This window comes from Octopus bimaculoides, chromosome 12 (genome assembly GCF_046866305.1).
Source record: "Octopus bimaculoides isolate indiv1 chromosome 12, ASM4686630v1, whole genome shotgun sequence".
NCBI classification, from domain to species: Eukaryota; Metazoa; Mollusca; class Cephalopoda; order Octopoda; family Octopodidae; genus Octopus; species Octopus bimaculoides.
The window spans coordinates 38808908-38830463 of NC_142939.1; the positions used below are offsets into that span (position 1 = coordinate 38808908).

The 21556-nt window shown below is 38.8% G+C and overlaps 2 protein-coding genes across 9 annotated transcripts in view; one reads left to right on the plus strand and one right to left on the minus strand.

The window, feature by feature from the left end:
• LOC106877411 (phosphoserine phosphatase) overlaps positions 1–10133 on the plus strand; it is a 44033-nt gene extending 33900 nt beyond the window's left edge. For all 7 annotated transcript variants that reach the window (XM_089360939.1, XM_089360936.1, XM_014926308.3 and 4 more), the window contains exons 3-6: positions 4888–5022; positions 7179–7324; positions 8362–8510; positions 9775–10133. In XM_089360939.1, the coding sequence (XP_089217065.1) occupies positions 4888–5022; positions 7179–7324; positions 8362–8510; positions 9775–9876 (532 nt within the window). In that variant the 3' untranslated portion in view covers positions 9877–10133. The remainder of the gene's footprint in view (positions 1–4887; positions 5023–7178; positions 7325–8361; positions 8511–9774) is intronic.
• A 3244-nt stretch (positions 10134–13377) lies between these two features.
• Positions 13378–21556, minus strand: part of LOC106877410 (GPI ethanolamine phosphate transferase 3, catalytic subunit) — a 20914-nt gene continuing 12735 nt past the window's right edge. For both annotated transcript variants that reach the window (XM_014926304.3, XM_052972145.2), the window contains exons 3-5: positions 20238–21556; positions 18624–19003; positions 13378–15025 (exon numbers count right to left, since the gene is read on the minus strand). The exon at positions 20238–21556 is cut by the window's right edge and continues 437 nt beyond it. In XM_014926304.3, the coding sequence (XP_014781790.1) occupies positions 14816–15025; positions 18624–19003; positions 20238–21556 (1909 nt within the window). In that variant the 3' untranslated portion in view covers positions 13378–14815. The remainder of the gene's footprint in view (positions 15026–18623; positions 19004–20237) is intronic.

Sequence of the window (21556 nt, forward strand, 5' to 3'; positions counted from 1 at the left end):
TTCTCCAACTGGAGGTCCGGACCGAACCAGACCCCGAACAGTTTAACGGGTCCGTCTGTCCAGCACCCTACGACGCTGTTCGATGACATGGACTTGCCCCTCCAGGTGCCTAGTTGCAAGCCCACTGACTTTTCTGCGTTAATTTTCACACCTGTCACTGCTTCATACTCGTTTAGTGTCTTGCCAATCAGGTCAATATGCCTGTGGCTCGACACCATCACGGTGATGTCGTCGGCATAGGCAGACACGCTCCTCCCACATCCCAGATCGCACGGGACACCCCTCAAAGCCTCCAACTTCTGCAGTAATGGCTCGAGAGTCAATACATACAGAAAGGAGGAGAGAGGACATCCTTGGCGAACCGAATGCGAGATGTTGAATGGTTCCGATAGATGGCCATTCACCTGTATGACCGAGCAGATGCCGCTGTATAAAGCAGCTATCCACCCGTGGAAGACCTGACCAAAGCCAGCTGCCAGGTATCGATGGTCGACCCTATCGAAGGCTTTAGACTGATCTAAATTTATCAAAGCCCCACCCGCGCCAGCTTCGTTACCCACCCTCTCTATGATGTAAGGCATGAAATGGAGGTTGTCGTGGATAGACCTGGTCGGCACGGCGCATGTCAGCGCCTTGCTGATCAGTTTGCCCACGACAAGCGCCAATCTTCAACTCTGCATTGAGCAGAGTGATGGGCCTAAAGTTCCCTATAATGTCCCCGTTGTTTGGGTCCTTTCTTAGCAAAGCCACCACTCCTCAACAAACAAAAGCAGGAATTTTCTCGTTTTGTTGCCAGTTGCACTAGACGTTTGCCAAGACACCCACAAACAAGTCTGGCATTGACATATAAAGCTCGTAAGGCAGACCATCCAAACCCGGCGATCTACCTCTCGTGCAGCCTTTCATCGCTTCCTGTACTTCCCAGGCAGATATGGGTCCTTCGCAGCACTCGGCTTCGCTGGTCGAGAGTTGCGGCAGGCTGTCTAGGTACACACCGAAGTCTGTTCCGTCGTCCATCCTACTGTTCATCCCGAACAATTGAGCAAAGTGCTGCTGAAAGGCCGCGCACATCTGCTTCGGTTCCGAAATCTCGCAGTTGTTCTGGTCCACCAAAGACCGAATGGTTGCTCTGTTGCCACGCTTCGCCTTAGTCCCCTCCCCGCTTACTGAAAGTGCTTTAGCTCTGACAACGCAGCCTTCATGCTTGGCATCAAAGTGTTGGTCGAGGGCCAACTTCGCTGCTAACACGTCGGTTGCGATGCCTGTCCTAAGAGCCTCGTCTAGTTTATTAACTAAATCCCGCTCTGTTTTCTTACGTTCTACAGCTAGAGCCTTACTAAACCTAATTGATTCTGCTCTAATTGCCTGCTTCAGGGCGAACCACCAGTTGTTATTGATAATTGCCCTGGTTAAAGCCCTCTTAACTAATAAACTAATCCGGTCTCTGTAGGCTTTGCACGCCATTAACAACGCGTTTAGCTTCCAGTAACCGGGACCTTGTCTATGGAGCCTATCTAAGTCGACCGTACAGATCACGAATTTGTGGTCCGTGTAGCCGACTATGTTGAATTGTGGACACCCTATGCTATCCTTATCCACTGGCCTACAGAAAATTCTATCTAAGTACGATCTAGACGACCCGATGCGATTAGTCCAAGTCCACATTGGCACATTCGGGTTGTCTAGTCGATACTTGTCGGACAGCTGAAAGCATCTGAGCAGGTTGGCAAGGCTCTTGCATCCCCCTTTCCTATCAGATGCTCCCGCACCCACCCTATCGATACGTTCGCCTAAGACAGCCTTCCAATCCCCAACTAGCACTAAAGTGCGAGAAGTACCCAGGAAAACCTCCAGACGTTTGAAATAATCCGACTGCCCTGCTCCTGTCGGAGCTTAGGCAGCCAGTAGTCTAAAGGCAGCGCCGTCACTACTATCGACGTCCAGGACCACCAACTTACCTTCTGGATCCAGGAAGACTGCCCTTATTTTCAAGTCCAGGCCTTTCCGAAATAGCACCGCAGTACCCCCACCGCCCGCTTCCGGCCGACACGGAGATAGGAAAATCTCGTATCCGCCAAAAAGGGCTGCGAGTTCCTGTGGGTTGGAGAGCCTCATTTCGCTTATGGCTGCTACATCTACACTGTAAGACCTCAGGTCGTTCAACAGGTGACCTTGTTTCCAAGGCGACCCGAGGCCTCTCACATTTATGCTTCCGATTCTGAGAATTACCATGTTTTTTTCAAAAAAGGAAAAAATTAGAGGAGAAAAGGCTCTACTTACTGTTTTCTGGTGGGGTGGCTCCCCTATGTTTCCGTGTGGGTGTTTCCACTAAATTCCGATAAAGTCTTTGGGAGAAACCTCTCCCTAGCGACCCAACATCATTCGGAAACTTTTCTTTTATTTTATTGTAGTTTTCTTCAGTGATCTTTAGTGTGAGTATGTGTGCTGGTGGTGCGTTGTGTAGGGGTATAATGAAGTTTGTGATATTTGCATTTGTACAGTTTTTAAAAAAGTTTAATAAGTGTTCATTTTTGGTGTTGATGGCTGTTACGTTTGTGGTGTGTGTGATTGTTGGTGTTTGCGGTGGAGAAGGTGTTGCTATTTGTTGTGAGTGTGTTTTGTTGTTGTTGCTGATGATGTTGGGAAGCTCACCTTTTTCGCGCCTCCCCTCTTTGTCAATTGTTTCTTTTGTCTTTCTTCTCTGTTTTTTCGTTGGTGGTACAGTGTGCCACTTCCCTTTCTCACTATCAGTGCTCGCACAATCCGAGCTGATCTGATCTGGAAAGGGAATGTTTGTAGGATCTGGCGAAAATTCTTTTGCAATTTCTGTTGTTGTTGGTTCTGTTATTTTCTTAATAATAATAATAATAATAATAACTTCAACTTTACGATGAAAGTAAACAAACAAAGTTTGTCTTTAGAAGCATTGAGATGTATTGTAAGATACAGAAATAAATTTATTTCTCAAACGCGTGATAATGCTATGAATAGCTTGATCAGGATAAATTATCCATATAATGCAGAAAAATACGTTACCAGCCAGCATTATCACGCGCTTGAGAAATAAATTTATTTCTGTATCTTACAATAATAATAGCATTGAAAAATGCCTTAGGAATGAAAACCCAGGTTCGAAATTTCTCCAAGACATCTGATGAATGCTGGAGGGTATATCAGCCAAAACTTTGTGTTAACAACAAACAAGATGAGGACAAATATCCGTCAAATGTAAATAATGTAAATAATTCCTCATCTCTTAAATGTAGAACTGTATCAGAAAATATGTTTGTTCTTAATCACACACACACACACACAGAGTTACTCACCTAAAATCATTAAAAAGCAAGAATAAAGCCATTCTTACCAGATATGGCAAGAAAATTGATGTCATGTCCTACTCTTCGTGCCAAAGAGCCATTCTGTCCAAAGCCAGAAAGTCTGGTATAAATCAATCTTGGATTAACAGACAATAAACTTTCAGGTCCCAAACCATGTTTTTCCATGACCCCTAGAAAATGAAATAGCAATATGAATAAGGAACAAGAACGAAGGACAATGCTAAATACACATACAAGATGAGGACAAATATCCGTCAAATGTAAATAATGTAAATAATTCCTCATCTCTTAAATATAGAACTATAATTCCATTCTATAGTAAAAGAGATATCCCAGAACTGACAGCAATTTAGTTTTGGTTTTTGTACATACACTAAAAATATGAGCTGTGTGCATGTAAGAGGAATGGCGTCTGGCCATAGAAAATCTGCATCAATAAACTCCGTCTGACCCATGCAAGCATGAAAAAGTGGACATTAAAACAATGATGTATATGTGCGTGTGCATGTATGTTTGTGTGAGTGAGATTCTTATTTGCCAAGTGTTTGCTGGTATGTAAACAATGGCTCCCTTTAAATGAGGCTCAGGTTTTGGTTAGAGTTACATTAGTGTTTCGAGTTTAGGATTAAGGTTTATTTTAGGGTTTAAGGGATTGGGTGGTCAGAGATGAAAATCTGTTGCTGTACTGAAATTTCTTTGCACATGCATACAGCTCATATTTTTAGTCAATCTGTTCTAACTACATCAAATATGCTAGCACCCATTTTACTATAAAGGTTTTTATGCAGTAGGCATCCCTGGGTGGTATTTACATTTGATCATTCTTTCAAGTTTTTAAGACCCCTTACAAAAAGAAATAAATAAACCTTCAGTCCTTTGATTGTTATTAGATTTTGCAAAGGAAGACAAATAAGACTGAAACATGTCTAAAGTTGTCCCTGTGCTGCTAAACATTCAGACTCACCATGCAGTTCATAATCAATTGTTAAGATTCCAGGGTTACCTCCTCTATATTCCTTGATCAGAATTATTCATTCCATGATTTGATTTCATTACTATAGTAATTAATCTAATTAAAATTAAATCAAGTATGATGTACCCACTTTACTTTTATGGGTAGGATTTCCACAAACAAACACCTGAATACTCTGGGGGAATATTGTTAACACAGTATAGTAATAACTGTGATGGTACTGTACTACAATGTGACTGAAGGTTGTTTTAACCATTCCACTTCACTTTCATCAGAATATCCTAATCTTGATATGCACTCCCATCATTGTCTTCTTCGTCACAACCATCATCGCCTCCACCACCATCATTGCTGCCATGCATCTCCAACCCCACCACCACTACCATCATCATTTTTACATATGTTTTTCCATGATTGCAATAGGTGAGACAGGTCATCTCCATCTGCAGTTCTTTTGTCAACATGATGATAATGGTGATGATAGTGATGAAATAAAAGGGCTAGAAACTAATCAATAGATATTGATCTATTGGTATTTTGTATTTTTTATTGTATTTTTCCCCCTTTTCTTTTTAGTACCATTGAAGCAATGAATGGTAATATTAGCTTCCAAGATGCATTAAGAACCAGGTTAAATATTATTAAACCAAGTAAAAATATTCTTAAACAGTTTCTAGAAACTCATCCACCAAAATTAACCGATGGAGTCAAGTAAGTTATTTTGTTTGTTTGATTTGCTTTTTTCTTTTTTTTTGCATTAATTTGTCTTTAATTATCATTATCATCTGGTTGAGCTCCCTCAAACATTTTCAACTTGCACATCTCATCTGTGTCAGTCCTACATTAGTTGAGCAAGGTCTTCGGGAAGGCATCCAGTGTTTCTGGGGAGTTGATCTACGTACGTTGTGTTTGGATGACCTGCTCGAGTACGGCCATGCTTTGACATCCATAGCCATAGGTCACTTTACAGGACATTGCTGACAAGCTCTTGTTTAGCTCATCAACAATGTCCTGTGAAGTGCAAGCACCTTTCCCTTTTAATGGTGGAAATGGGCAGGATATATCCATTCAGTGGGTTCTTGGTAGGATGAGTTCTCTAAGATACATCTAAGACTGTTCTTAACATTCAGGTGTCAATTCTGTGTAACTGGCAACGGCCACGCTCAAAATGGTGCACCCCATGTGCCACCCGCACAAGAGCCAGTCTAGGAGCACTGGCAACGATCTCGCTCGAAAATCCCACGAAGGCCAGCTAGGCGGCACTGGCAACAGCCACGCTCAAAATGGTGTATTTCATGTGTCACCCGCACAAGAGCCAGTCCAGGGGCACTGGCAACGATCTCGCTCGAAAATCCTACGACGGCCCATCTATAAAATGTTTAATTAATTATTAAATGATATTTAACAATCTTTTTCTAATTCTAATTTTGTTATGAATATTTTTTTAAATTCTTTCGTGGTTTATATTTCTAAATAATAATAACAACAGTCGATTGGCAGAATCGGTAGAGCGTTGCAAAAAAATGTGCATTTCTTCTAGCTCTTTACATTCTGGGTTCAAATTCTGCCTAGATCAACTCTGCCTTCCATCCTTTCGGGGTCGATGTTATCAACTTAACATCTCACCCAAAATTTCAGGCTCTATGCCTGTACTAGTAAGGATTGTTATCATCATCATCATCATCATCATTACTATTGACAGTGCCAGTGGCACATAAAAAGCACCCACTACACTCTCGGAGTGTTTCCAGCTGTGGAAACATTGTCTGATCAGACTGGAGCCTGGTGCAGCCATTGGCTCTCCAGACTTCAGTCAAACCGTCCAACCCATGCCAGAATGGAAAACAGACATTAAATGATGGTGATGATGATGACATGAGGCAGCGAGCTGGCAGAATCATTAGCATGCTGGACAAAATGCTTAGCGATATTTTGTCTGTCGCTACATTCTGCTGAGGTCGACTTAGCCTTTCATCCTTTCGGGGTCGATAAAATAAGTCCCAGTTGAACACTGGGGGTCAATGTGATCAATCCATCCCTACCTCCCCCAAGCTGCCCTTGTGGCAAAAATTTGAAATCCTTATTTCTATTAGCACGACCATTAATGTGCTGTACAAAATGCTTCATGGCATTTCTTCTAGTTTTTTTACATTCTTAAGTTCAAATCCAGACAAGATCAACTTCGCTTTTTCATCTTTTTGGAAACTGATAACATAAAGACTCAGTGGAATACAGTAGACAATCAGCTACTTCCCTCGACCTAAAAGAAATTGCTGGCCTTGTGCCAAGATTTGAAATGGTTATTATTATTATTATTAGTAGTAGTAGTAGTAGTAGTAACAATTTTGTCTTTCATCCTTTCAGGGTTGATGACATAAGTACTATCATCATCAATTAATTTCCATTTTCCATGCTAGCATGGGTTGGATGATTTGACAGGAGCTGGCACGCTGGAGAGCTGCACCAGGCTACAATTGTCTATGTTGGCATGGTTTCTATAGCTGAATACCCTTCCTAACACTAACCACTTTACAGAGTGCATTGGGTGCTCTTTACATGGCACAAGCCTCCATGTGAAGCCTGATGTATGTATCAGCAATATGATCCTGAAGCTCTTCCTCCATTGTCCAAATTTCAATTTCACAGACGAATGCTCTCCACACACACCATCTGTGCAATTAATCAATACACATTTCTAATTCTAGTAAATTAAACAAATTTGGTAATTAAAAAATGAAAACATTTTTTTCAACCAGTTTGCCATTAGACATAAAATTATTTTCTTCCAAACCATTACAATTTTGTTTAGTAAAGAAATAACATAATATAGCATTTTACTGTATGTTTTACCCCTTTTGGTTTCACAGAGACCTGATACTTATACTACAGGAAAAAAACATTGATGTCTATCTTATTTCGGGAGGATTCCGTACCATCATTGAGACTGTTGCCAAAGAAGTGAACATTCCAAAAGATCATATATTTGCAAACAGGTTGCAGTTTGATCAAGATGGTGAGTATATTATCCATTCAACATTGGTTTTTTTAATGGGAACTATATCTGTGGTAGGATGCTCTTCTTGTCACCAACTCTTATCTGTTTATCATGTAAGGGATTTTTTTTTATTCTACATGTAGTTAGGGTTTCAAACCACCATCTGAAGACTGCTAACCATCTGCAATCTTGTTATTAAATCATAAGCTGGCACTTCAATATAACAATCACCTGCAGCTTTTTTTACAACTCCATATTATTGGAACCATTTTTAAATAGATTAATTAATTCTGCAAAAGACATCACAAACCATTTTGCTTCTTCTTTCACTTTCTTCCTCAAAACATTTTTTCACAGTGTACAGTTACAGGTCATAACATCTACAAGGAATGCAAACATCATAATACTGTTTTGCTCAGCTGGTAACAAGTGAAGCAATGAAATGTCACATTCACACACATATACACACACACACACATATACACACACACACACTCATGTATACATATTTTGAAGCACACATCTGTGTATGCCAGGTCAGCTAACCAACACCAACTTCAGCACAATGGTATTCCATTAAGCACTTCTCAGTGCATGTGTAAGTGGCATCTCTACACACTATACATCCAGACACTCAAGGCAACGGACTGTTTCATATTCAAACTTGTAACCATCCAGCCATAGAAACTATGCCAAAGGAGAGAGCAGAATATAACACAGTCTTCTGTCGGATCCCGTCAAACTGTCCAACTGATGCCAGCATGGAAAACCGATGATAATGTCAGGCTTCTTTCCATATACCAAATCTACTCACAAGGCTTTGGTTGGCCCAGGACGATCATAGAAGACACTTGCCCAAAGTACCACACAATAAGACTGAACTCAAGCCATTTTTAACCACACTGCTATGCCTGCATCTGAACCACTTTGTTAATTTACATGAATTATTATGATAATTACTCTAACGTTTCTTTAAACCACTTGACATTATATTATTTATCACATCATCATCATCATTTAACAGCAGTTTTAATTCACCATTTTTATATTTTCAGGTAATTATGTTAGTTTTGATAAAGCAGAGCTCACTGCCAAGAGTGGTGGTAAAGGACAAGTAATTCAACTTTTGAAAGATAAGCATAATTATAGCAATTTAATTATGATCGGTGATGGTGCAACTGACATGGAAGCTTGTCCTCCTGCTGTAAGTAATCTAATATTTCTATGCACATTGAAATAACAGCTTGGATTGCAATCAAATGTGCAACATAACTATTTTGTGTGCTGATGAAAGGAAATAACCCGGAAATCGCGATACACATTGTTTTGAGCTGAGTGAGGATGCTAGATTCCCTTGTTCGAAAATTTAAGGACACAGATCATGTGGTATAGCCAGCTGGAGACGATGTCTCCTGGGGCTAAATTATAGCAACATTCATCCTAAACCAGGACTGCCATGTTATGTTGGCAAACAATCTTTACTCCAAAGTACTGTTGCTGAATATCTCGTGTTGTGAGATTTAAAAATAGTAATTTTCTAAAAACTATTTACAATTAACTGTAGTCGAGGTTTATCACACATTTTCACATGTATTTTTGTGTTAGCTGAGTTGAACTAGCTACTATGATCACTGTACAAAAACACTGATTCTGCTACTGGGTCCAGTCTTCATTGTGATATGGTGGCTTGTATGCCCCAATGGCCCTGACAGCTATGCTAGCAGAAGACATGTTCCTGCTAGAGCCTGTCATGTTGAACAGGTCAAAGGTTAGATGCCAGAATGATGTGGATCACCTCTTCCCAGAAGTAAAAATAGGTTCCCATAGGGCCAATACTTCTACCTAGAAAAAAAGCAAAGTTACAGAGGCATTGATAACTGAAAAACCAAAATAAAACTGGGAGAGGAAGGCCTTTCCTCAGGGATAAATATGAGGTGGTGCAGCAAAATCTGAAAGAAAACTGCAGGAAAAAAAAAGCAATAAGTCAACTGGAGAGAAGCAGAAAAGGCAGTCTGTAATTGAAAACAGTGGAGACAAATCATTAATGATCCATGGTCTATAGAGAGCGAAAGACTTAAGTAATATACATAGTTTGAATTTTGATAATATATTATCAGGGTTACTTCCCCTACGTTTTTTTATCAGAATTATTCATTCCATGATTTGTTTTCATTACTAAAGTAATCAATCTAATTAAAATTTTTCAACTTATGATATCAAGTACCCACTTCACTTTCATGGGTGGTTTTTCCACAAGCAAACACCTGAATACTCTGGGGAAGTATTGTTATTAACACAGTACAGTAATAACTGTGATGGTACTGTACTACAAAGTGACTGAGAGTTATTTTAACCATTTAAATCAATGAAGTAGTGTTGTGGCTGAATGCTCTTCCTACAACCAGCCATTATTTATAAAGTCAAATAGTGGTTAATATTTTTCTTTTCTTTTCTTTTTTCTCTCCTAGGATGCTTTTATTGGTTTTGGAGGTAATGTTGTGAGGAAGAAAGTGAAGGAAGAAGCAAAATGGTTTGTGATGTCTTTTACAGAATTAATTAATCTATTTTAAAATGGTTCCAATAATGTGGAGTTGTAAAAAAAGCTGCAAGTGACTGACATATTGAAGTGCCAGCCTATGATTTAATAACAAGATTGTAAATCCTCAGTCTTCAGATGGTGGTTTGAAACCCTAACTACATATTTACATGAGACTATCTGAGAGCTTTTTTAACAAAGTCCAATAAGTAAGAATCTATTCTCACCAGAAACCCTTGGAATGAGATAAAACCCTGCCACATATCATTAAAAATAAGATTCAACACACAATGTTTGATGTTGTTTTTGCTTGTTTTGTTTTTTAAACTAGAAACAGAATCTCAGAAAAAGTGATTGAAAGGTATTAATCCATTTACCAATGATATCAGTAGCATAAATAGCTACAAAAGTCAGTATATTTAGTGGTCAGTTAGCTCCAGTAAAACAGACACTGCTATTGGCCTTCCCTCCATTTTAATATCTAACATCTGCATCATTATCATCTTGATGTGCTAAGACCAAATGTGTTACACTGTCACAGGATTAGTTGAAAGGAGAGTAAGAGAAAAAGAGGAAGAGAGAAGTGTTAATGATGTTAGGTAAGGGAAAGTAATAGTTATTAAAAAGTGAGTTAAAAGGTGAGTTAGTTAAAAGAGAGCTACAAATACAATGTTTAACAGAGGAGTGATGTTCTGGTAGTGAGGTTAAAAATATGCAGATAGAGAGGGGAGGCAGTTATATTAAGAGGGAGAAGCAAATAATGTGAGAGATGCCATGTCAGCTGATGCATTATGCTGTAACATGTTTAGTGAAAGTGAGAGGTGAATTAAATGGTTAAAAAGTTTGTTGAAATATGTGGTAGAGAGAAATGTAAAGTGGTTAGCAGAGGGAAATTTTAAACATCATATATTATTGTCATCATCATCATCATCGTTTAACGTCCGCTTTCCATGCTAGCATGGGTTGGACGATTTGATTGAGGACTGGCAAACCAGATAGCTGCACCAGGCTCCAATCTGATCTGGCAGAGTTTCTACAGCTGGATGCCCTTCCTAATACCAACCACTCCTCTTTTACGTGCCACCGGCACAAGGGCCAGTCTGGTGGTACTGGCAACAGCCACACTCAAATGGTGTTTTTTACGTGCCACCTGCATAGGAGTCAGTCCAGCGACACTGGCAACGACCTCACTCAAATGTTTTGTTCACATGCCAGTCAGGCGACGCTGGTAAAGATCATGCTCAAATGGTGCTTTTTACATGCCATTGGCACGGAAGCCAGACAGCTGCTCTGGCAGTGATCCCACTTGGATGGTGCTGTTAGCGCTCCACAGGTGCCAGTCATTGAATTTAGTTCAATTTCAATTGTGACTATCAAAATAACATTTTAATACTCAATTTTTTACATCTGTCAATCTATTTATCGATCTATCCACATTGACAAATACATCGATGGGTGGACAGTGGAAAGAAAGCTTATATTAGGTATAATGATAAACTTATCATAAATAGGACTATAGATTTTCCAATGAAAGTGTAATATGTTAGTGAAATAGCTACGGATGTTATTTGTAAAACAGTACACCGCCACCACCACCCAATTGACACTTTTAAACAGTCTTAATTATGGAACAATAATGAAGAAGAGACAATGTATTTAACAATGAAAAGGTTTTAGAAAGTTCTGTGAATTTATGCATCAAAAATAGAAACATGGTGTTTCCATGGATCTCACATGTATGAAAACATTTTCACTACATTCAAAACAAACTCCTAGGAAATCTTTTATCTTTTACTTGTTTCAGTCATTAGACTGCAGACATGCTGGGGCAGCACTGCCTTGAAGAATGGATTAACTCCAGTATTTATTTTTGGCTTTTTAAGCTTGGTTCTTATTCAGTTGATCTGTTTTACCAAACCACTAAGTTACAGGGACATAAACACACCAACATTGGTTTTCAAGTGGAGGTGGAGACACATAGACACACACACTTACACATATATGCAGACATTAAACAATGATGATGATATTGAATGTAAAAAGCACCCATTACATTCGTGGAGTGGAAGGGTATCCAGCTGTAGAAACATTGCCAGATCAGATTGGAGCCTGGTGCAGCCACTGGCTTTCTAAATCTCAGTCAAACCGTCCATTTATAAGGTCAGAGTACAAATCCTACTTCAACATCTTTAAGTTGTCTTTTATGACATGCAGAGGTAACATTGGTTCTATTATTTGGCCTGCTGGTCCACTCACAGTTTAACTTCCGCTTTCCATGCTGGCATGGGTTAGACAGTTTAATCAGGGAGGCAGCACCAGGCTCCAAACTGATTTGGCAAGGTTTCCTACAGCTGGAAGCCCTTCCTAATGGCAACCACTGCGAAAATGTACTGAGTGCTTTTTACATGCCACCGGCACGGGAGCCAGTCAGGCGGCACTGAGTGCTCCCGTGCCGGTGGCATGTATAAATAAACTAAAATTATTTAAATACACAGGGCAGTCATTAACGACTTTGTCTATACAATTTCATTATGGGCAGAAAAAGTGTAGTTTATCAAAGCATCAAAACTGTCTGGTTAAAATTAAAACTATTTAATTTTAATCAGACAATTATCACCATTATTATTGTTTTAACATTTATGTTTCCATGCTTGCATAGGCCAAACAGAATTCATTGAAGTAGAGTTCTTATAGCTGGATGCCCTTCTTGTTGCCAATGCTCACTTGTTGCCTCACAAAGTGACGTTTTCCCATGGCCAGACACAATTTCATGGAGGGTTGGAAATGAACACCAATCATGTGGTAAGGCTTATTTACAATGATCACATAATGTCAAGACAAGGAGACACAAATACACACTTGTGTGCATTGTCTCCTTGTCTCAATAACACGCACTAAATGTAAATAAACATCACCATTCTATAAGCAATATTGTTTATTTATAATCATGAAAGCATGTCTAGCTGTTTGAAATCATCATCATCATTGTTGAACGTCCACTTTCCATGCTGGCATGAGTTGGACGGTTTCACTGAAAATTGGTGAGCCAGAGTGGGGGGACTGCACCAGCTTCCAATCTGATTTGGCAAGGTTTCTACAGCTGGATGCCCTTCCTAACACCAACCACTCTGAGAGTGTAGTGGGTGTTTTTTACGTGCCACCAGCATGGATGCCGTTGACCTGACATTGTCATCAGCCATGACTACAGTCTCGCTTGGCTTGACAGGTCAATACAAGCATGGTATATAGCCTAGAGTCTTGGTCACCTGTCACTGCCTCCATGATGCCCAACACTCAAGTGGTGTTTTTTGTTTGCCAATGGCATGGGTGCCAGTCAGACAGCACTGGCATCAGCCACAACTACAATTTCACTTGGTTTGACAGGTCTTCACAAAGACTAAGGAAAATATTATCTTGTTTGGGAGCAGGTGAAGATAGGTGACAGGAAGAGCATCCAGTTAAATTCCATCTGACCTGTGCAAGCATAGAAAAGAAAATATGAAAACAATGAGAGTGATGAAAGACTTTACAACTGTTTAATATAATTAATTTTAATTATCTTATCTGCAGTTCATCATAATATTTCAGTTAAATGAACTTTAAAAAAATAAGCAGAAAGTAAACACACAAGTTGAAATGTAAAAGATAGTTTGAAAACATAACAAATATTTTATTAATGATGTTCAAACATTCCTTCATCGAACAAACATACATGAAACAGAAATGGATAAAAATAATAATTTTTATTATAACACGAATGTTTATGCATCCAAATGCACTTTGAAGATGTAACATGTACAATTATATGTTACTAGTGAACTAATATTCTATATACATTTTATATATGAATTCAATATCTGGTTATTATTACTATTATTGTCATTACAAAATAACAGCTTATTAAAACCACATAAAGAGTGAATCACGTGAATTCTAATAGCACTGAGAAACTGTATTTTAAAAATATATTTGATGTAATAATCCTTTCTGCTATACGTACAAGGCCTGAAATTTTGAGAGGAGGAGTAAATCGATTACATTGACCCCAGTACTCAACTGGTATTTAATTTATCGACCCCGAAAGGATGAAAGGCAAAGTCTACCTTGGTGGAATTTGAACTCAGAACATAGCAGCAAACGAAATACTGCTTAGCATTTCGCCCGGCATGCTAACAGTTCTGCCAGCTCACTGCCTTTATTTGATGTAATAGTGGTTTTTCAATATTTTTGTTGACTGTAATGTACTCATTTAAAAACTGAGTTCCTATATCTTTTTTTTTTTTGTTTCTTTTTTGTTAATTTCTTAAAAATCTGATTGTTGATGGCAATAATGCCTCTTAAAATATAAACAATCCAAAGGTAAAAATAAATGGAACATTTCAAATATGGAAGCTTTAAAATAAATTCTCTATGAAGCAACTACACCATGGCAGAACTAATTAATAACATGCAAAGCTGTTAAATTTGTTTTAAATTTATTTAATGCAGTATCAAACGAGCAAGTAGTAACTTGCTCATTGTTCCTGTTCTATTGCATCTTCATAGAACTGTATCAATGACAAGGTTGTATTTGTGTGATGAAATAAATTCAAACCTTTAGTATTCGGATTACTCTGTCAAGCATAATACTTCTTTATTCACATTGTTTTGAATTAAACATGCAACAAGTCATAGCTTTGAGATTTCAATGATATGGTTCTATATTTTTAGAATGACATTGTAGGGTTTATGTGAGAAGTTGGATCTAGCCAGTTTGAACATAAACAGGTAGAATATTTGAGCCAGATATGACTGGCTTAAATTTTGAAGGGTTAAATTTAAAATTAATTTAACAGCTTTGTGTGTTAGTAAATGGTTCTGCTACAATATAGTTAGTTCAATTTCATCACACCATCCCAGATGAAGCCACCTGCTAAACAAATACAACTCTAAAAGTCTACAAAGTAGTTTTTCCTTAAAGAGCACCATCATCGTCAAGACTGAGATTGGCCATAAGATTCAGCTAGTTTATAAAACCAACGCGACAGAGCAGCTTGTACACGAATCATCAACAGGAAGGTAATTAAACCAGTTAAAAAGGTGACTCCAGACATTGCAGCAGCAAATATAAACCGAGGAGCAAATATCTTCCAAACCATTAAATGTCTTCTATGAAGTGCTGCTGCTGTCATACTGCTAAGTAACTGCAAAATAAAACAAACAAACAAAATTACATGTGGGTTTATTCATTTGTATACACACACGCACACACAATTGTTTGTAGAGAACAGGGGAAATATTTAAAATCCTAATCCATTTAATGGAATCGTTTACAATTTATTTCTTTATGCAAATGTGGCTGAAGTTTTCTACCCAACCACATGGCTTCAGGTTCAGTCACACAGCATGATACCTTGAAAGAAGTGTCTTCAACTATAGCCCCACACTGACCAAACTTTGTGAGTAGATTTGGTAGACAGAAACTGAAAGAAGCCCATCAAATATATATAATGATGAAAGGAAGAAAATGGAGAATTATGGATGTATAAATAATTCATTTGTATGATATATGAGGTTGAAAGATTCTTTTATAAAAACAATACAAATGAATTCTAAATTACAAACCTCTAAAAGAAAAGGCAGATGCCAAATACCTACATATGTTTTGATTCAATGCCAGTGAAATTTTTGGATTATTTAATCTGACATCCTTGAATTGACTATATATATATATAGCCTGGGCAAAGTTTAGAGAGCTCTTACCCCTGCTGGCGACAAAGGGACTCTCACTCAGAGTAAAAGGCAGACTGTATGACGCATGCGTACGAACAGCCATGCTACATGGCAGTGAAACATGGGCTGTAACTGCTGAGGACATACGTAAGCTTGCAAGGAATGAAGCCAGTATGCTCCGTTGGATGTGTAATGTCAATGTGAATACCCGTCAGAGTGTAAGTATCTTGAGAGAAAAGCTGAACATTAGAAGCATCAGTTGTGGTGTGCAAGAGAGACGATTGCGCTGGTATGGACATGTGGTGAGAATGGATGAGGATAGCTGCGTGAAAAAGTGCCACACCCTAACAGTTGAGGGAACCCGTGGAAGAGGTAGGCCCAGGAAGACCTGGGCTGAGGTGGTGAGGCAAGACCTTCGTACATTGGGCCTCACCGAGGCGATGACTACTGACCGAGACCTTTGGAAATGTGCTGTGCGTGAGAAGACCCGGCAAGCCAAGTAAGATCGTTGCCAGTGCCCCTGGACTGGTTCTTGTGCGGGTGGCACATGAGATGCACCATTTTGAGCGTGGCCGTTGCCAGTACCGCCTGACTGGCTCCCGTAGGATTTTCGAGCGAGATCGTTGCCAGTGCCACTGGACTGGCTTGTGCGGGTGGCACATAAAAGACACCATTTCAAGCGTGGCCGTTTTCGTGCGGGTGACACGTAAAAGCACCCACTACACTCTCTGAGTGGTTGGCGTTAGGAAGGGCATCCAGCTGTAGAAACTCTGCCAAATTAGACTGGAGCCTGGTGTTGCCATCCGGTTTCACCAGTCCTCAGTCAAATCGTCCAACCCATGCTAGCATGGAAAGCGGACGTTAAACGATGATGATGATCGTTTTGTACACCCAATGGATCCGGCCCCTTTTGTAGAAGTTTTCAGCTGGCCTGTGCTTTGCAACCATTGGCACAGAACCCTTCTCTACTTCAGTCTTTGAAGGCTTTGTTTAAATATTTGGTATAAGAGCATCATGCAGTCATAGAAACTATGCCAAAACAAACATTGGAGTACAATGCAGTCTCCAGTTCCACTGGATCCATCCAACAATTGTCAGCATGGAGAAAGGACATTAAATGAGTTGGTGATATGTACATATATGTGTGTGTGTGTGTGTGTATGTATGTGTGTGTATATATATATGTGCGTGTGTGTGTATATATATACATGTGTATGTGTGTGTGTGTATATATATATTATATATGTATATATATATGTGTGTGTGCATATATATATATATATATATATATATATATATATGTGTGTGTGTGTGTATGTATATATATTTGTATGTGTGCGTATATAAATATGTGTGTGTGTGTATATATATATATATATTTGCATAATATCAAGGTCTCTTTCTTTCTTTTGTTGTCCTTCCTGTCAAATATATATATATATATATATATATACATACATACAAACCATTCACAGTGTGTATGGTGTGTATATAACACAGTGACATATAATCTTATATATTGGTTAGATTTAACTTTTCTGCAGGCATCTACAATTCAAACATAATTATTCATTCTCAACACATTCTGACAGATTCAGACATCAATATTTGATTGCTTTTGTGTTTTGTCAGCAGAGAACACCACCTCTCTTTAGACAATGTGTGTTTATAACATTCATGATTCACCAGTGTAACAGGACTTTGAGACACTGCAGTTTCAACTTTATTGTACCTCCTCAGTCAAAGCTATCGCACTGAACCAATGAATATAATAAGAGCTTGATTTCTTGTTTATAGAAATCAACAAATTATTTACTGTGTACCAAACAGATAAATATCCATGTGATGCATAGTCCCAAGTTTCATAACTTCTATAAATCATTCTAAATAATACAGCTGAAAATATTTCTCCTTTATAAAAGGCCTTTATCGTTTTCAAAACCAACTTACAAAAATACTTTTGTCATGTGGTAAAACTGGAGGTAGCATGATTTTAATTCACAGCAGCAGCTTTATGTCAGTCCAGTAAATATAAGAATGTTTAACCTAGAGGAGACTGTATGATCACTTGATCTGTTAGAAATAGTAGCTATATCTGTCAAATCATACCATACCATGTTGAAGATGGGAAAGAACAGCTGTGCAGTTGAGAAACTAGCTTCACAACCACATGGTTTCACTTTCAACTCCACTTCACAGCACCCTGAGTGGACCAATGTCCTGTGTGTAGAAGTTGACAGACTGGACAGGAACTGTACTGGAGTCCATCTTGTATATACAATTGTTTGTGTTTACACTGATCTAAAGAAAAAAACTGGTAGTGTTGTTTATGTTATGTCCTCTAACTTAGCTGTTCAACATGAAATGATCAATAAAATAAGTTGTAGACTGAAATAAGTGCAGCGGTTGATGTGATTGTCTAAAACCCTTTGAGGTGATGCCATAAAAAAGCCATGGTCCTATTCCTGAAACCAGTTTAACCCTTTCGTTATTGTATTTATTTTGAGATGTTCTGTATCTCTTTCAATTACTTTAAATATAACAAAGAATTTAGTAAAATAACTTAGTTATCATTAGGCTAGTGTTAGAAACATAAATTGTGACTAAGGTTTGGTGGAAGATTTTTTTTAATTCAAAACTTATGAAAACAAGACATTTGTACTCAGAGCCAGAAGCGGTTTCAGCCGGGTTGGTAATGAAAGGGTTAAGATGTAAAGATTCATGGAAGTGGTGCTGCAGTATGGTCACATCCCAGTGACTAGAATGATATAGAAGCTTGTGACGATGGATGGTATCCTAGTATAGTCACAGTCCAATGGCTAAAACTGGTAAATAATCCTTTCTATTATAGGCACAAGGCCTGAAATTGTGGGGGACGGGGGTAGTCGATTACATCAACCTCAGTATGCAACTGGTACTTAATTTATTGACCCTGAAAGGATGAAAGGCAAAGTCGACCTTGGAGGAATCTGAACACAGAACATAGCAGCAGATGAAATAATGCTAACGATTCTGACAGCTCGCTGTCTTAAAACTGGTCAATAATGCAAAGGTTTATGAAATACTTACTGCTAAAGAAGAGAAGAGAAACAAACGAGTGTACAACATGAATAACAACTGAGGCACAACATTCTTCTCAAACAATACCACATCTCCTCTCCACTCTTCAGCTTTCTTCTTGTGGCTGAAATATTCTGCAGCTGGTTTGTTAATGTGTGGCCAAAATAGCAATAATGGTGCCGCTACAGTAAACAGAATTGGTCCAGCAAATGTGTTGAGTGTGATCAAAACTGATGGAATAATATGAGTTGTAAAATCTCCATAGAAACCAACAAATGCTGATTCCCATCGAATTGTTTGGATTGTAGCTTGATGTCCAGTGGCATAGAAGAAACATATTGACAGCAGACTCCACATGGTTATTGATGTCCAGGAGACTTCAGCATTCTCTGGCAAAACAACAAAACAAAAATTTTTTTATGTAAGGCTGACAAATTTGGCAGACATTATTCATCATCATCATCATCATAATTTAACGTCTGTGGTCCATGCTGGCATGGGTTGGACAGTTTGACCATGGCTGGCAAGGCTGGAAGGCTGCGCCAAGCTCCAATCTGATTTGGCATAGTTTTCTACAGCTGGATGCTCTTCCTAATGCCAACCACTCTGAGAGTGTAATGGAAGCTTTTTATGTGCCACCGGCATGGGTGCCATTTGCGTAACACCAGTATCTACCATGACTGCAATTTTGCTTGGCTTGATGGGTCTTCTCAAGCACCACATAACGCCAAACATCTTGGTCATTGCCTCTGTGAGGCCCAACACTCAAACAGAACATTATTGTTGAAGAAAAATTAAACAATCATCATCATCTAACATCTGTATTTCATGCTGGCATGGGTTGGACAGTTCAACAAGATTCAAAGAACTGGGGAGGAGGCTACACCAAGCTCTGTCTGCATTGGTAAGGTTTCCATTGCTGGAGGCCCTTCCTTATGCCAACCCCTTTACTGTGCATACTGGGTGCTTTTTTCATGGCACCTGCACTAGAGAGGTCACCAAGTAACTTGCAAGACAAGATCCTTTGACTGTGTAGGGGTGTTGAATCGAGGGAGGTGGTTTTGTGCCACCAGGTGTAGAGAGTTTAAAGTAAGAATAGAGATTTCAAATTTTAGCACAAGGCCAGCAATTCTGGAGTAGTGGGGGTGGTAAGCCAATCACATCAACACCCGATTATCAACTGGTACTTTATTTCATTGACCTTGAAAGGACAAAAGACAAAGTTGACCTCGGCGGAATTTGAACTCAGAACATAAAGATGAATAAAATGCCATTGAACATTTTTCCAGTCAAGCTAACGTTTCTGCTATATCACTACCTTAATGCTGATGATGATGACAATGATAATGACGATGATGATGATGATGACAATGTTTATGATAATGATGGTGATGATGATGACGATGATGATTTCTTGTATGTTTTTTAATATTCTTTTTTTGCATAATAGGAAGGGCATCCAGCTGTAGCAATTCTGCCAGATCAGATTAGAGCCTGGTGCAGCCATCTGGTTCACCAGTCCTCAGTCAAATCATCCAACCCATGCTAGCATGGAAAGCAGACATTAAACGATAATGATGATGATGATGAATATAAAAGAAAATGTTTTCAAAATGAACTTACCTAATTTTACCGATGTGTGGTAAAATGTGGAATGTAGCTCTAAGAAAATGCAAATGAGGATTAAAGCCAGTAATATACTTGGGGTCATACCATCACCAAGTAATAAACTCACTAATAAAGAGCACATGGTCACACAGTAAATACTGGAGGCAGTCTGGACCGTCCCGAGTCCACAAGCAATTACAGGCTTTTCAGAGTTTTCTTCTTTTTCTTCTCCCCAGTTTTTATGTAACTGTTTGAAAACTTCCGGAATTATCTCAGTAACAGAAGCACGCCAAGAAGGAATATTCAACCGCTTCCTGTTGGTTTGTACAAGATGAACACATAATGGGTTGATTATAAAAGACAACATGGATAATATGAGGAGTGCATAAGCTAATCTTGCCAGAAAGACATGGTGTATGTAGGGTAGACTGTCAAGTTCTTTAGCTGGGAGACCTTGAACGGCCCAATGTAATCCAATACAAATGGTTGCAGCTGGGAATCCATATTTATAAAATAAGACAGTGGTTATGTTGCTGTTTAGGTTTCCATAGAAGCGTAACCACTGATGAGATACAACAATGACAGTAATAATACAAGCAACACTGAAAAAATAACGTAAATTTTTGCTTTCGCTGTCTGAGAGGTTTGACAGGGGGAAAGTAAATATTGAATGAATACAAGTCCATTGCTCTTCCCGACACGTGCGGAAAGATATGGAGAATCTCAAGACAAGACAGAACAGTAAAACTAGAAGAAAGATAATGAATGCTGGATGGATGAAGATATAACCAATGTCAAACTTGCTCACAGACTTACTGCGCTTACTCGGTCCATCTCGATGATGGGCCATCTTGTCATGAAGCATTTTTCTTAAGAGTTGGACAAAGTAACAACAGAGGTGACTAAGAATTAAAAATGTAACAACACAATCCTCATAAACAACATAACTATTAGAAAAGAAGGCAGCAATATAGATAATGGTCGTTAAACAGGAACAGTTAGTGACAAGATCATATTTACGCAAACTGAATGTTTTTTTGAGAGAAGATAGAGTAGGCAGTTTGCTTTTAGTGATAACAAAGTAAATAACTGGTGCAAGAATAGCAACATCGAATATAATCATTATGGAAGGAATATTCAACACAGAGCTGTCTTTGAAATATAGAGATTGAAGAATACATAAAATAGAAATTATAAATATGCCAGCCAGCAGAAAGACGACAGATTTGGGGTAAGAAGTATCTCTGAGAAAAGGTAGTTTTAAGAAATAGATATTTACAAAAATGGCAAAGTACATAACAAAAAAGCCAAGTAGAATCTGTGTGGTATCAAAC